The following is a 15,785-nucleotide window of genomic DNA, read 5'->3' as shown; positions in this document are numbered from 1 at the left end:
TACCACAATCACATCTGACCTCTGATTGGTGCTTTGGAGTGCGTGTCACCCTTTCCCCCAGTGGACAGCCACGCCCCCTTCAGAGGCCCTTCACTCTCTCTCTCTCTCTCTCTCTCTCTCTCTGTGTTTGTGTGTGTGTGTGTGTGTGTGTGTGTGAGAGAGAAAGAGAGAGAGAGAGAGAGAGTAAAGTCTATCATTAGTGTAACTGTGCAGACTCTGATCTCAGGCAGCTGTGAGGAGAAGACAAACTTTATCTTCAAACTATGGATCAGGACTTGGTGAGAATTGAATTTGACAATATTCATATTTTTAATCACCAACTTTTATTCCTCTCTCTCTTTCTCTGAACCTGAAAGTTTCAGTCTTTCTTGAGGAACTGCACATTCTCACTCACAGTTATTATCAATCATATTTGCTTTATTTACTCATGGAGCGTGTCAAACTGTGAGTCAGGTGTCCATATTGTCCCCGGGTCTTGTCCCACAGCTGGTCCCGGCGGCGGTGGCTGTCTCGGTGGTGCTGGTGACGGTGGTGATCTTCCTGTTGAGAGGTTCTGCAGGAGAGAAGAAGCAGCAGCAGCCTGTGACTCTTCAGGATCCTATGGTCAAATATTCACTTCCCCTGGTGGAGAAACAGGTGAACTGCTCACAGCCTCGTGCACTTTGCTAACAACTCGTCCTGCGTCGAGAAATCACTCAAACACACTTTAATAATAACAATAATATTCATGATATAGAACACATGGTCACATTTAAACCTGGAAACTCTCACAAGCTACTGTCTCATGAACACAACACATTGACACTCGTGTTTACTCTCACCTTAGTGTTCGAACATGTGATGATGAAGCCTCAGGAGTTGTGTAGTAGGAAACTGGACCTGCTTGTTTTTCATGTATCTTCACATTTAGGCTTAAGTCTATGTGTTAACTGGTCTGAAGCTAAAATCTATTGGTGAATTTTTCAGAGGCTGATGTCGAAATCTCCTTTTAGAAAACTCCTGATGGGACGAAGTTCTTTGACTTTGTCCAAAATGCCCATGAACCCTTAAATGCTGACCTGTAAGGATGTTACTGAATGTGTTTATGTTGTGTGTTTATGTTGTGTGTCCTTGTGTAGGAAATCAGTCATGACACAAAGAAGTTTCGTTTCGGCCTTCCCTCAGATGCTCATATCCTTGGACTTCCAGTAGGTACTGGACCTCGACTCTTCTTGTCTCTTCTTGTCTCTTCTTGTCTCTTCTTGTCTCTTATTGTCCCTCTTGTCTCTTCTTGTCTCTTCTTGTCTCTTCTTGTCTCTTCTTGTCTCTTCTTCTCTTCTTGTCTCTTATTGTCTCTTATTGTCCCTCTTGTCTCTTCTTGTCTCTTCTTGTCCCTTCTTGTCTCTTATTGTCTCTTCTTGTCTCTTCTTCTCTTCTTGTCTCTTCTTGTCTCTTCTTGTCTCTTCTTGTCCCTTCTTGTCTCTTATTGTCTCTTCTTGTCTCTTCTTGTCTCTTCTTGTCCCTTCTCGTTTTTCTTGTTCTTCCCACGTTTCGTCAGGTAAAGTTTTTCATGACTCAAAAGATTCTCAGTCCTTCAGACAAACACTTTCAAGCTCTGGCTCTTAAAGGGTCTCGAACACACAAACATCTTTCACATTAACTGACCTGGTTCTCCCTGGACCTCTGAGACGACTAGCTGGTTCCTCCTGGTCTCACCCGGTCCCACCTGGTCTCACACAGTCTCACCCGGTCTCACATGGTTTCACCTAGTCTCACCTGGTCTCACCTGGTTTGACCCGGTCTCACCCGGTGTCATCCGGTCTCACCTGGTCTCACCTGGTCTCACCCGGTCTCAGCCGGTCTCACCTGGTCTCACCCAGTTTCACCTGGTCTCACATGGTTTCACCTGGTCTCACCCGGTCTCACCTCCACATTGTGGAACTCGCTGCCCGTTAAACTTCTTTTATTTACACTGACTCATCCTATTTATTTATTCATCTGATCTTATCTCATCCATTTTATTGCTCCTCTGCTTCAGAACTTTGTAACATCGTTAAGAAACTTAATATATAAACTCTCTTATGATTTTGACAGTAACTGTTTTGCAACATATTTAAAACGATCTGTGATATTCAGGGAAGAATATGATCTGAAATGTAAAACAAACTGCTGTAAACACTGAGGAGAGTTTGTTAAACCAGTAAACAAACATGGAGACGTCCTGAAGCTTCGGTTCTGTCCCCTCAGGTCAGCACGTGTACCTGTCGGCCAAGGTGAACGGCAGCCTGGTGGTCCGGGCCTACACTCCAGTGTCCAGCGACGAGGATCAGGGATACGTGGACCTGGTGGTGAAGGTAAAAAACATTACAACCACCACTGCTGGTGAACTGGTTGGTTGACTGGTTGGTTAACTGGTTGGTTAACTGGTTGGTTAACTGGTTTTGTGTTCCTGCCGGGGGACGATCTGGATTCTCTGGACGTCCTGTGGAGGTCATTTCTGAAGATGTCCTCAAAACAACATGTGGAGTTGAAACTAAAAGTGTTTGTGTAACTTCTCCCCAGGTTTACTTCAAGAACACTCACCCGTCCTTTCCAGACGGAGGGAAAATGTCTCAGTACCTGGACAACATGGCCGTCGGGGACAGCATGGACTTCAGAGGACCCAGTGGACTGCTGGTGTACAAGGGAAAAGGTATGAGACAAGGATTTAAAGCTCCTTCATGTATTTGCAGTTCTTTCGCTCACCAGCAGATGTCACTGTGGCACAGTTTAACTCTCTCTCTCTTTTTAAACAGGTCACTTTTCCATCCGACCTGATAAGAAGTCAGAGCCCAAAGTTCGAAAGGTTAAACACGTCGGAATGATCGCTGGAGGAACAGGTGCTTTCATATTTACATCATTCTATTGAATAACTCTCTAATCTAATGTGCAATAACGTCTGGGAGATGGATTCAGAGGCCGCCGCCCACATCAGCCATCAGATATTTAATTTATATCTAATTAATTTAAAAGAGATAAATGAGAGTAAGGACAGTAATACTTTAAAGTATAGGCACGGTTAATGATGTAGTAGTATTAGGGAATAGGATTCACTCAGCTGCTACCTTTACTTAAATACTTTTAAAAGAAAAATGAATCTACCACATTTACTTTTTATTAGTTCTTCAGTAAATGTTTGATTTCTTCCTCCCCTGCTATGATTCTCTTTGTCCCACAGACTAATTCAACTGTGTCTTTGCAGGTTTTCATCTATAATTGAAGTTTAACTTTCAGGAGCCAGTTGATGATGTTTTGTTCGGAGCCCCTCTGTTGATAATATAACTTTATTGCAAAATGACGAAAGGCCACCTTTTACTGCCCCCCCATGACCAACTCCAGCGTTTCTCCATCACAGGAATCACTCCGATGCTGCAGCTCATTCGCAGGATCGCAGCCGACACCTCCGACGACACCAAGTGCTCCCTCATATTCGCCAACCAGGTTCGGATGTGTGCAGCAAATTGCTTTGGTGAAATCTGGAAAAGACTCTGGAGAAATAACATCCCCCTCTCTTTCTCTCTCTCTCTCTCTCCCCTTCTCTCTCGTTCCCTCAGACTGAGAAGGACATCCTGCTGAGGGAGGAGCTGGAGGAGGTGAAGAAGAATCATCCGGACAAAGTGCAGCTCTGGTTCACGCTGGACAAACCTCCACAGGGTAAGAACATGTAACACGTATGACGCAGAACACAGGACGCCCGCTGAGCGTTCATTCAATATAAGTTAGAGAATAAAAAGTTCCCAACAGGCTCCTTAATTAAACAAATTCAAATTCATTATGACCAGATATTTGTTTCAGATGGATGCAATATATAACTTCACCACTAGATGTCACTAATTCTCACATATCTGTGTTATATTTCTATGTTTATAAACACTTCATCTTTATTGTGTAAATAATATCATGTGACTGAAGTTCATCCTATGAGAGGACGACAACACATTACTTTTTATTTCACATTACTCATTTTATACAAACAAGGTTTTTATTCTGGAGCATAAGACGAGTGATGTGAAGTCGTTACATCACGTGGATCATGATCTCAACTTGATAACAAATTCACAAATTTAATTTCTAGCTTCTATGTAACTTGGTAAATAGTTTCAAATTAAGGACAAATTCCAAACATTGTACAGTGAGATATTGTGTATTTCCTCTCATAACGTTGGATCTGGTATGAACCATGTTAGCATACAGGACGTGTATATTTATATATATATATGAATATACATGTGAGTATTAGTGCAGTGCCTACATGACGCTCAGTAAGTCTCAAAGCCTGGGTCCCTGGTTTCAACGCTGAATATTCAGAGTGAGTGAAACTGAACAAAGACGTCGGAGGAGAATCCCGAGGACGGAGAAATCCTCCAGCTGAGTCTTCCAGCGACTTAGCAACACGCTCGTGACTTCATTTGCATAATCCATAAAGTGAGAGAATCGAATGAGCATCATATTGTTGCATCATCTCTGTTGTCGAGGACTTGAACACCTCATGTGTTGTTGCATCTTCATTGAGCTGAACACGTCTTCTTCTTCTTGATTATTCATTTGAAGACGTCTTCTTTAGTTACGTCACGATTCCTCGGCCTCGGAGGAAGCGATGATTATCTGTGGATGAAAGAACCAGTGGAACCAAGCGCTTCGTGTTTCTCGCTGTTTAACGGCTTCGTTGAGACCAGCAGCTGAAATCTGACGTTTATCTTCCTCCTGACATCCAAACTCAAGCAGATAATTTCATGAGCGATTAAATTCTCTCTTTGAATGAAAAACTCTGAGAGGAAGAGCAATTCAACTTCTGTTCACATTTCACCACCGTGACACCGGGGACTGGAAGACAGAGTCAAAATAGTAGAAGGAGGATGTGATTGATATTTCATCTTTAGGACGGAAGTAAAAAAATCCAAGACAGATTTTTCTGGTGCATTAACTATAGATGCAGAAATTTTAACTTTATATTTTCATATTTTCATGCCTCAACGCCGGTGACAGTCACAAGCTTGAGACATCGTGTTTCTTATCTCAAGAACACCTCGATGGAATTTCTTAAAATGTGGTTCAAACTTGGACTCAAAGAAGAACTGACTAGGTTTAAGTGATCAGGGGTCAAAGGTCAAGGTAGTTGTGACCTCACAAACCAACATTTTAATGCAATGTCACAAATATAAGAGAATAAGTTGTATCATTATCAGGAGTTTTAAAAGATTGTGTAAGAAACTGAGTCTAATGTGAAGACAGAACCACACACACACAGGAAATTATCTCTTTCATGGATATTGAATAGTTTTTTCTTTAAACCAGCCCAAATAATGTGCTTTATAATAAAGGGCCTTGTAAATAAAGTTGCCTCTTCTCTTGTTCCGTGTTCTGTCTTCCAGACTGGAGCTACAGTTCAGGGTTTGTGAGCCAGGACATGATCAAGGAGCACCTCCCTGCTCCGTCCCCGGACGCCCTCATCGTCCTGTGTGGTCCTCCGCCCATGATCCAGTACGCCTGCCTGCCCAACCTGGACAAGCTGGGACACAAGACAGAAAACATCTTTTCTTACTAGTCCCCTCGTTTCCTGTTTGGTCACAAATCACTGTATGAACTGATGGTCTGACTCAAACCAATGCACTGTGTATGATCTGTTTAACAGACAGTGACACTAGAACAACCACTTGCCTTTCAAATCTCAGGACTGTTATGTTATAAAAACTTTTATACAAGACAATAAAATCTAACTTTTTCCTCTTTTTTTGTAAGATAAAGATGAAATAAAGATGGGAAACAAAACCAAAGCTAAATGTTTTGTGTCTTTCTGTGTTATTCTACAAGCTACTGAAGATTCTTTATGTATTCATTTGTTCTTCACATTTAAAAAAGTGTAATTGGTATTTTTATTCTAATTATTATTAATAATATTATTATTGTTATTATTATTGTTATTATTATTATTATTATTATGAAGCTGTGGCATCAGTCTTCGGTGGTGCGTTCACTGTCCGCTGTGATTATTTCCCACGGGCACGTGAAGGCACCTCAGCCCGGTGGGCGTGTCTCTCTGGCCAACATGGCGGCGCAGGAGTTGGTTGTGAACTTTGTTGAGACTCTTCAGTGAACTCGGACGTGAAGCGGTGATTCTCCTCAGGAACATGTCGCTCGGGAGCAGCCCGGACTCGGGTCGCTCCTCCGCCCGGAGCCTCGTGCTCCTCTTGGCGTGTTTGAGCCGCAGCCTGTGGGTGTGCGCGGCCGGAGGAGTCGCTCCTCGGAGGTGTCTCCTGTGGGGACCGGGGCTGGAGCCCGGCACCGTCCTGCCGGTCAGACACTTCTTCATCCAGGCGGTCAGCTCCGAGGGCCGGAACCTCAGCGAGTCTCCAGGTCGGTGCTGCTGCGTGTAGCTTCATGTTGTGAGTCACAGACAACAACAACAACAACAACACAAGGCTAACACACAGCTAGCTGCATTCAACAAGTAGCTTCATGTTGTGAGTCACAAACAACACAAAGCTAACTGAAGCTAACTGTAGTCAACATGTAGCTTCAGGTTGTGAGTCACAGACAACAACACAAGGATAACACACAGCTAGCTGCACTCAATAAGTAGCTGCATGTTGTGAGTCACTGACAACAACACAATGTGAACACACTTTTAGCTGCATTCAACAAGTAGCTTCATGTTGTGAGTCACAAACAACACAAAGCTAACTGAAGCTAACTGTAGTCAACATGTAGCTTCAGGTTGTGAGTCACAGACAACAACACAAGGATAACACACAGCTAGCTGCATTCAACAAGTAGCTTCATGTTGTGAGTCACAAACAACACAAAGCTAACTGAAGCTAACTGTAGTCAACATGTAGCTTCAGGTTGTGAGTCACAGACAACAACACAAGGATAACACACAGCTAGCTGCACTCAATAAGTAGCTGCATGTTGTGAGTCACTGACAACAACACAATGTGAACACACCTTTAGCTGCATTCAACAAGTAGCTTCATGTTGTGAGTCACAAACAACACAAAGCTGACTGAAGCTAACTGTATTCAATATGGAGCTTCATGTTGTGAGTCACAGACAACAACAACAACAACAACACAAGGCTAACACACAGCTAGCTGCATTCAACAAGTAGCTTCATGTTGTGAGTCACAAACAACACAAAGCTAACTGTAGTCAACATGTAGCTTCAGGTTGTGAGTCAAAGACAACAACACAAGGATAACACACAGCTAGCTGCACTCAATAAGTAGCTGCATGTTGTGAGTCACTGACAACAACACAATGCTAACCCACAGCTAACTGAAGCTAGCTGCAGTCCTCTACCAGGCCTATCATTAAAATGTGTAAATATGAACGGAGAAGTTTACTGTTTATGAAATCCTGCTGATGAGGAATAAGTCACACGTGTCACAGGCATGTTCTTCACATGTTCTTCACATGTTCAGGTCCAGACACGTTCAAAGTGAAGATCAGCGCCCTGGACAGGAAGGAGCACATCCGGATCCACGTCCCCCCCCCCCTGGACCGAGGGGACGGCTCCTTCCTGGTGAGGTACCGTCTCTACGGCTCGGCCATGGGCGGCCTGAAGGTCGATGTCCTCCACCAGGACGAAGCCGTGGGGGAGTCACCGTACATCATGCAAGGTCCGTGTCCGTTCTGAGGATGTGTGAAGCGTGATGCCCCCCCCCACCAATCTAACCCAGAGTGTCCTCTTCCTGTCCAGGTCCGGTCTACCACGAGTACTGTGACTGTCCCGAGCCCGATGCCTCCGCGTGGCAGAGCGCCATGAGGTGTCCCTCAGAAGAGCCTCAGATCCTGGCCGACTTCAAAGCCTTCCCCGCCATCGACCTGCAGCACCTCCGACAGGAAGTGCCCGACAGGTTCTCCAACCGAGGAGGAATCATCCACTACGCCATCATCGACCACCGGCTGTACCGCCGCACGCTGGGGAAATACACCGACTTCAAGATGTTCTCTGATGAGATCCTGCTCTCCCTGATGAGGAAGGTAACGTCCTGTGTGTGTCTGCAGATGTTCCAGATGTTCTGATTCAGACTCCAGCAGAATGAGAACAGAACCTCTCCAGTTCAAGGGTCCGTGCACGTGTAGGGTCTCAATGTTACTGCTAAGAGTCCCAATGGAATTATGGGATGTCTGATCTCTGTCATTGTCCTGCTTGAAGGTGTGGTTACCTGACGTGGAGTTCTTCATCAACGTGGGCGACTGGCCGCTGGAGACTGGGAGGTCGGACCCGGTCCCAGTCCTGTCCTGGTGCGGCTCCACGGACACACGGGACATCGTCCTCCCCACGTACGAGGTCACACACTCCACCCTGGAGGCCATAAGAGGCGTCACCAACGACCTGCTGTCTGTCCAGGGAAACACAGGTAACACACACACAGACACACACACACATTCTCTCTTACCTTTATTTAAATGTCTGTGGGTTTTACATCTTTAGGTGTTAGGTGATTTTTAATTCGTCTTTAAGTCCAAGTCTGTGTGTCTGACAGGTTGCTTCAAGATTCCTAATATCGTTATCCTTTTGAAATATAAAATCAAATAAAAGAGTTATTCCCAGTCCTAGATGATCTCCTTAGTACATTGATACTTCAAGATGTTAGACGTGCACCTCTGTGTGATTTCCTTGTTTTTAAAGTGTAGAGTTTTTGTCTCATCAGACGAGTGTGAGAAAGAAGAACTTAAATCAACAGGTCTCTAAAGGTTCCTCCCTCACCTCAGGCTCTCTGTGTCCTCACAGTGCAAGTTCACCCCCGATTCATTCTGTGTATCTATTATCACAGTACCTACTTCATTGACCTCAAGTGAAATACCATCCCGGTACTTCTTATTTTATTCATTCTTCAGTCCCTGACATGTTCTGTTAATATCGGTGTCCTCTCGTTCCAGGGCCTCCGTGGGTGAATAAGACCGAGCGGGCGTTTTTCCGAGGCCGGGACAGTCGAGAGGAACGTCTTCAGCTCGTCCACATGTCCATGAACAACCCCGAGCTGCTGGACGCCGGCATCACAGGATGGTTCTTCTTCAGGGACCGAGAGAAACATGTCGGCAAAACACCGCTCGTTGGGTTCTTCGACTTCTTTAAGGTGAGGGGGGGGGGGTATATAGACAGATAAATATGCTAGTTCTTATTCTCTATAAGTTATGAAACTACAATGTGGAGCCTGTGGAAGCTGCTTTTCCCCTTTCTACAAATTGAGTTGATGTCATTGTGTCTTTGCTGATTTCCTGTGGAGTTCCCTCACAGTGATCAACTCTTTGAATTCTCTCTTCTAGTTCAAGTACCAGGTGAACGTGGACGGAACCGTGGCCGCGTATCGTTTTCCGTACCTGATGCTCGGGAACAGTCTGGTGCTGAAGCAGGATTCCCAGTATTACGAACATTTCTACAGCCATTTGAAAGCCGGCGTTCACTACCTCCCGGTGAAGAGAGACCTGTCCGACGTTCTGGAGAAAATCAAATGGGCCAAAGAGAACGACGCTGAGGCGCAGGAGATCTCCAGGGCGGGTCAGGCGGCGGCCCGGGAGCTGCTGCAGCCCAGCAGACTGTACTGCTACTACTACCGAGTCCTGCTCACGTACTCTGAGCGGCTGACGGGTCGCCCCACGCGACACGCCGACATGGAGCTGGTGACCGAGACCGACGACCGCACCGCCGTCTGCACCTGTGAGCGCAAATACCACGAAGAAGAAACAAGCGACAAAGATGAACTATGATGGAGGCTCGCTTTAGGCTTTGATCTTTTTATTTTTTCTGAATCATTCCTGATAAATAAAGAGTGAAAATGTGAATTTCACAGTTTACAAGTAAAGGGATTACAAATGTAGCTTTTATTTTGGAGAGTATAGGAAGTTGTAGGACAGTTTTTTATTAAAAACTTTAGTCCTCTGTCATTTAGAATAAAATGGCTGAGGACTAAATGATGATGCCCTGTTTGTTTTGTAATAATAATTGTTTTGTAGCTTTTGAAAAACTGATGACTAATGTGAGACAGTGAATTCTGTAACTGTGCCTTTGATCTGGATATTTTTTTAACGTTATCCTGAAACAAATGTCTTGAATTAAATCTTATAGATTATGAATCATCATTCTGAGACGCCGCAGTCAGAGACAGGTTACTGACAGACTCAGTCTTATGATGAGCCACACTGCTAATACAGCTAAACAGGTTTTAAACTTCGAGTTGCCACACAATGTTTTTAATAGTTTGTTTTTTATGTGTACTTGTGGTGAACTGTCTGGATCGTGGCCTCGGCTCTGGGATCATCTCTCTGGTTTTCTGCTTCTTTTGTATTTCACACTCTGAACGTCTGCGTCTTTCTGTTGCTCAACCAACCATGAAGTTCACACTACAAACTTATTCTTTAACATTTTTATATTTCATTGTTTCCACTTTTTTTTCCGTCTCATGCCTTGAACGTTGTTTTGTGCTTAAAGTGTCCTTGAGTGTCTTTATTTGTGCTTTAAATAATAATGTTTGGTAATAATTATTATTTAAAGCAAAGACTTGTTTAACATGTGAATTATGTTTTAAAAATAAAACATATTTTTTGAAGAGTACTTTTTTCCATCGGTGTTCTTTGATTATAACGTTAAAACAAAGAAGCATCAGGTGTTTTCTAATCCTGTCTGTAGTTAATGAATCTTTATTTACATTTTAAAATATGTTTTATAATATTAAAGCAAAGATTTGTTTAATTTGTGAATCATACTTGATAAATGTCTGTAAATACTTATGTTGTGTTAAATTAAATGACACATCAGTCTCTAGTAAACATGATTCAATGAACATAAAACTGGTTAAACCCTGACTAACAATACTATGACCCCTGTGATCAGTTAATAAATAAGAACCTCACTTTATTAAATGAACAACTTTCAAAACACAACAGCTTTACAAGATCAAAATGAAGAATTGAAGGAAAACAATAGAAAACAATAAAAAGCAGCAGTTTGAAGACATCAAAATTCAAAATGTAACAGAAGAGAAGCAGGTAAAACTAAATCTATTCTAAAATGATTGAAAAACGACTTTAAACAGTGAAACATTGAAAAGCTTCGAGTGCTGAGGTTTGAGTTCTCCAGTAAAACAGCCACGATGTTGAAATGAATAAAATTAATGAACTCGTTTTCATTTTGGCAAAGGTGCAAAGTAAATAATAAAATAATAGAAACTGATGGAATTCATCTGCTGCATGTTCAGGGTGTGGCACTGGTTTCACACTGGAACAGAACAGAACCCAGCTTCTCTGTGACACATCCACACGCTGCATTCAGAACCATCTAGATAACCTGAGCCCCCTGTTGTGTTACTTTATAGAAAGTTAAATGAAAGGTAAAATGTTGAACGTCGAGCTAATGTTGTCGTAGTGTTGTAATTGTCGTACGTGTTAAATTCATGTGTAGAAATGTGGTAAGTCTTCGGTTGAAGCTATTTGAAAAGTAAACAACAGAAAACTCTGGATGGACGTGAGATGCTCCATCAGCAACTCCTTCAAACTCCTCTAACTTTATCAAACTCAACATTCATCACGAAAGGAGCTCGTTAATCTTGACTCATCACGTGAGGTCGAGTGTTTTCCTGGGGTCTGGTATCATCTGGTATCATCTGGTATCATCTGGTGTCATCAGCTCCTGTGGTTCAGCTGAATTTCATCATGAGCGTGAGAGGATCTCCCTCCTTCTTGCTGACGATCGCCTGCATCATTCCTGCAGGTGTGTGGAGATACCGGGAACCTTTGAAGAAGTTCTCGATGAACGGCCGGTCGATCCTGTCGCACTTCCCGATGGCCGCCTCGAAGTTGTTGCTGAGGACGCCGTAGATGTTTCCCTTGTCGTTTTTCCTCCCGAAGAACAAGAAGAGGGCGTAGCAGTCCTTGCCCACCGAGGCGCAGAAGTCCACTAACCTTTCGTACATGGTCTTGTTGCCCGTCGCCCTCTGGGCCATACGGATGGACTCACTGAAGCCATCGGAGGGGAAGTCTTCCTCCTCCGCGTCCTCCCTCTCCGGCAGGTGCAGGATCTGCACGGCGATCTGGATCCGAGGGTTCTTGGTGGGCTTGTGCAGCAGGGCCCAGACCCAGTCGGCCCCGAGGAGGATGCGCTGCTCGGGGGTCATGGCGGTGCAGTTGAAGGTGTCTGTCATGTTGAGGCAGAGACTCTGGGTTATGTAGGTCATCAGGAAGACCTGTGGGAAGACAAGGAACATCTGAGGAACAGTTTGAGATATCAACACACCGAAGTCTATCACCGATCGAGGCACCTACCTGAGTGAGCACCTCGGGGCTCGGGTGGAACTTGACCTCGGGGTCTGTGAAGAGGAGGTACTCCTGAGTTCTGGACACCGCGGCCGAGATGCAGTCGTTGAACAGGGGAATGAAATCATTGGGCTTGGCGACGGGGGGCCTCCTCAGCGTGGCGAAGATGCTGGGTCGAGGGGCCGGGATCTCATCTGCGGGGGGTTGGGCGTAGGACGTGTGATTGAAGTTGAAGAAGTTGGAGTTCTGGAAGGGCTTCGAAGTGGGTTTGGTGAAGGGTTTGCCCATGATGGACTGATGGTGGAGAGCTGGAGATCACTGGGCGGACTCCCTGATACACTACAAACAGAAATAACTAGATGAACATGGACTCTTATTAGAAGCGAACATATGGCTGGTAGAACTAGAAACCGGTATTTTGATGAGCTCTATCTTTGTTTTCCTGCCATATGGTGACATCGTTTCCTTCATTTAACAATGAATAAATTACGGTTGCACATTAAAAGTCTACCAGTCGTCTATCTACCAACGTGAAGCCCTGACACAGCACAAAAAATATGGATCTTAAAACCGTTAAAACGTGAAGTTACTCACCAGGACGGGTCTGGAGGTAAGTGCAGTTCCAAGTCCACTACCGGCCCACGGCTCCTGTGCCCTGCCGTAACACACAGTGTGTCTGTGTGTGTTTGTGAAGCCGATGTCTCTGGGGTCCTGGTGTGTTGCAGAACCTTCAGTAGAATAAGGAGGATTTTCTCTCCACGGGCTCCCAGGGGACTGTGGCCGTGCGGGTGTGGTGTTTGAAACTTGTCAAATTTGAGCTAAGTCAACAAAAGACTGATCTTACCAGTTAACTGTTAGCGGCAGGGGGGGGAGGGGGGGTGGGTAAACGAAACGCTTAACTCATGCTCGTCTCTCATTTAGGTAAGAAACACATATAAGGAAATGTAGGTGGAGTCGAGTCAGGTTTTATTGTGACAGGGGAGATGAACTGTTCAAGTTTTAATCAATAGAACCTGAGACTTTTCTCCAGGTTGTGAAGCAGCAGGAACTTTCAGTCGAGTCCCACATGAAGTGAAAGAGACAGTTTACTAATCACCTGAGGTTATCTGTTCATAACTCAGAGGACCCAGGCTGTCACAGTGCTTTTATTTCATTATACAGTTCATCAAGTGCTTGGCCATTTGTGCAGTTGTACACTTCGGTTGATTGTTACATTTACTGCCCTAAATATTTTCAGTAATATTTACAGTAATATTTACAGTAATATACATCTGAACCAGCTCTGTACCGAGGTGCTAAGGGACGAACAGGATCAAGGAACCATCATCATCAAACTACAGAATGAGCAGAAAAATGTGAACATCCAAAGAAATGGTGATATTTCTCCATGAGTTCTTCTTCCTCGGGCTGTTGAAGCTCCTCATGTTCACAAATGTTTAACACGTCTAAACCTGACTGAAGTTAGGCTTGTGTGGAATGTACCAATATGTTGATTTGTTAATACTGAGCAGAGGAGCCACTTTAAGTCATAATCACAGGATCCTTCATATGTCTTGTCTTCACCACGTTAACGAGGATAAAAAGATCGTACTCATTCATGACAGAATTCCATCCTTCATAAAGTGAACAACATAATTCCAAAGAATGAACGTGGTAGTAAAGATATGTTTGTAAACATGATCCCATTCATATTGTGAATGAATAAACTTTGTAAAATGGCCCGAGCCTCAAATTGTTTCTGAGTTTTTGTGCCTTCAAATTTCCAGATGAATGAATTTCACTTTGTTTGAAACCTCATCATCGTAGAACATTAAAAAGTGGGACCTTTGTAAATCAGTGTTTCCTGTTCATGAGAATCAGTGGCTGGTAGAAGGTGATGTGACCAGCAGAGTGAGGGCGGGGCTTGGAGTGCGGCGCAGGACTGAGATTGGCTGCTTCAGGCGGTTGATTGACAGCAGCGTTGGGTCAGTGTCAAACGAGCGCCGCCTGAGGCCGCCTCCTCTCCTTCTGCAGCTCCTCCCCGGCTGAGCAGGAGCTGGAAGCAAAGCACCATGGGAGTTTTTAAAGAGGTTACCTGGCAGCAGGTGTTAGGGATGAATTAGGTTTGATTGATTGTGATTTCATTAATTATTGATTAATAAAGTTTTATTACAATGGGAAGCACATACAATTATTTATTAATGAAAATTGGAAAACTCAAATGTTTACACAGTTACAACAGGTTCTTATTTAACCCCTTGTGGACGAATGTCGAGGTGACGATTGTGCCTGATGGTGCAAATACTACACATACCAAGGAAGGTATTGGAAGCACTCTGCTGCCATCTTGTGGTCGGAGTGGAAAATACATACTAGCGCCTTGGGACTGTGCAGCAAAGTTATTTTGAGGTTTTAAGCTTTATTTGAAATACTGTGATGATGGAACAGCCATGTACAGAAACATATGTTGTTTTTCAATTTCAAGTAAAAGCGGCATCAATATAATAATCTACATACCAGAGACTGGAAATGTGTTAAATTAAGTTTATGCCCCATTATGCCTATTGTTGCTAATTTTCCTCATACCATAATTTTATCTACTGTATATGCTATATTGAAATCTATATTAACAATCACCAATTAATTTAGCATCTGTGTGACAGCCAAAAACAAAAGTTTTTTTTATATATTTGGAAATTAATTCAGGCAGTTTGGTTAAAATGTGCAACTTGATGCTCCCTCAAATAATATTATTAATAATATCTTATAAGTGACATTTATTATACTTTTATCACATGGTGGTCGTGCACGTTTGTTATCCACAGCTTTGATGTACAATTAACAACAGGAGGAAGATAATGGAGGCTCCATGACAACAGGAAGTAATGAAGTACTGGGAGCAGGTTTCCCGCTGGTTCCACTGGAATTACTTTTTAATTTCCTCACAGATCTGTGTTCATGTTTATCTCTCACATTAAACTCCAGAGTTTCCATCTGAGCGACTGAAGCTTCTGCTACAGTCGACGAGGAGCGTTAACTTATCGGCTGCTGCAGGAGTCATTACCAAGCAGCTTGTGTGTGTGTGTGTGTGCCTTTGTGTGTGTGTGTGAGTGTGTGTCTGCTGGTGCTTACTGTGAGGTTGTTGATGCTTTCAGACAGAGCTTCTATTTGCAACATGGTGCCCTCTGTGCTCGCCATCTGCAACACACACACACACACACACACACACACACACACACACACACACACACACACACACACACACACACACAAACACACACACACACACACACACAGACTGTAATAACATGGACGACATCACGGCTCCCGAAAGTGAAGCCAAAACTTCTCGATCGCCCCCTGGAGGCTGGTTTTAGTATAGGTCCTTAATGCCACCTCCTCCGTGTAAGTGGATGGGACGTGGACCAAACGTTATAGTGCATTTTAACTGATTTAATTTAATGATGAAGTATTCAAAGAGTTTATGTTTTTCTCCAGACTTGGGAGAAGGATTTGCATTACATTTATGTGCA

The 15,785-nt window shown here is 43.8% G+C and overlaps 4 protein-coding genes across 10 annotated transcripts in view; 2 read left to right on the top strand and 2 right to left on the bottom strand.

The window, feature by feature from the left end:
* The first annotated feature begins 161 nt into the window (after positions 1-161).
* Positions 162-5,792, top strand: LOC133955656 (NADH-cytochrome b5 reductase 2). Its single transcript, XM_062390608.1, has 9 exons — positions 162-278; positions 487-636; positions 1,119-1,191; positions 2,227-2,333; positions 2,542-2,671; positions 2,775-2,858; positions 3,374-3,459; positions 3,573-3,672; positions 5,391-5,792. Exons 1-9 carry the CDS (start codon positions 264-266, stop codon positions 5,561-5,563), a joined length of 918 nt encoding a protein of 305 aa, XP_062246592.1. The 5' UTR covers positions 162-263; the 3' UTR covers positions 5,564-5,792.
* Positions 5,793-6,053: 261 nt separating this feature from the next.
* On the top strand, positions 6,054-10,576 carry poglut3 (protein O-glucosyltransferase 3). The gene is made up of 6 exons (XM_062390606.1): positions 6,054-6,372; positions 7,440-7,637; positions 7,718-8,001; positions 8,177-8,381; positions 8,905-9,101; positions 9,292-10,576. The coding sequence occupies exons 1-6, from the start codon at positions 6,147-6,149 to the stop codon at positions 9,730-9,732; spliced, it is 1,551 nt and encodes a 516-aa protein (XP_062246590.1). The 5' UTR covers positions 6,054-6,146; the 3' UTR covers positions 9,733-10,576.
* Positions 10,577-10,924: 348 nt separating this feature from the next.
* On the bottom strand, positions 10,925-13,020 carry rep15 (RAB15 effector protein). The gene is made up of 2 exons (XM_062390605.1): positions 12,283-13,020; positions 10,925-12,203 (listed from the first exon to the last, which is right to left on the bottom strand). The coding sequence occupies exons 1-2, from the start codon at positions 12,559-12,561 to the stop codon at positions 11,658-11,660; spliced, it is 825 nt and encodes a 274-aa protein (XP_062246589.1). The 5' UTR covers positions 12,562-13,020; the 3' UTR covers positions 10,925-11,657.
* A 391-nt stretch (positions 13,021-13,411) lies between these two features.
* Positions 13,412-15,785, bottom strand: part of ppfibp2b (PPFIA binding protein 2b) — a 56,664-nt gene continuing 54,290 nt past the window's right edge. For all 7 annotated transcript variants that reach the window (XM_062390596.1, XM_062390598.1, XM_062390600.1 and 4 more), the window contains 2 exons: positions 15,385-15,450; positions 13,412-14,308 (listed from right to left, as the gene is read on the bottom strand). In XM_062390596.1, the coding sequence (XP_062246580.1) occupies positions 14,210-14,308; positions 15,385-15,450 (165 nt within the window). In that variant the 3' untranslated portion in view covers positions 13,412-14,209. The remainder of the gene's footprint in view (positions 14,309-15,384; positions 15,451-15,785) is intronic.

This window comes from Platichthys flesus, chromosome 6 (assembly GCF_949316205.1).
Source record: "Platichthys flesus chromosome 6, fPlaFle2.1, whole genome shotgun sequence".
NCBI lineage: Eukaryota > Metazoa > Chordata > Actinopteri > Pleuronectiformes > Pleuronectidae > Platichthys > Platichthys flesus.
The sequence above is the reverse complement of the archived record's forward strand: the minus strand, read 5'-3'. Positions and strand labels throughout refer to the sequence as shown.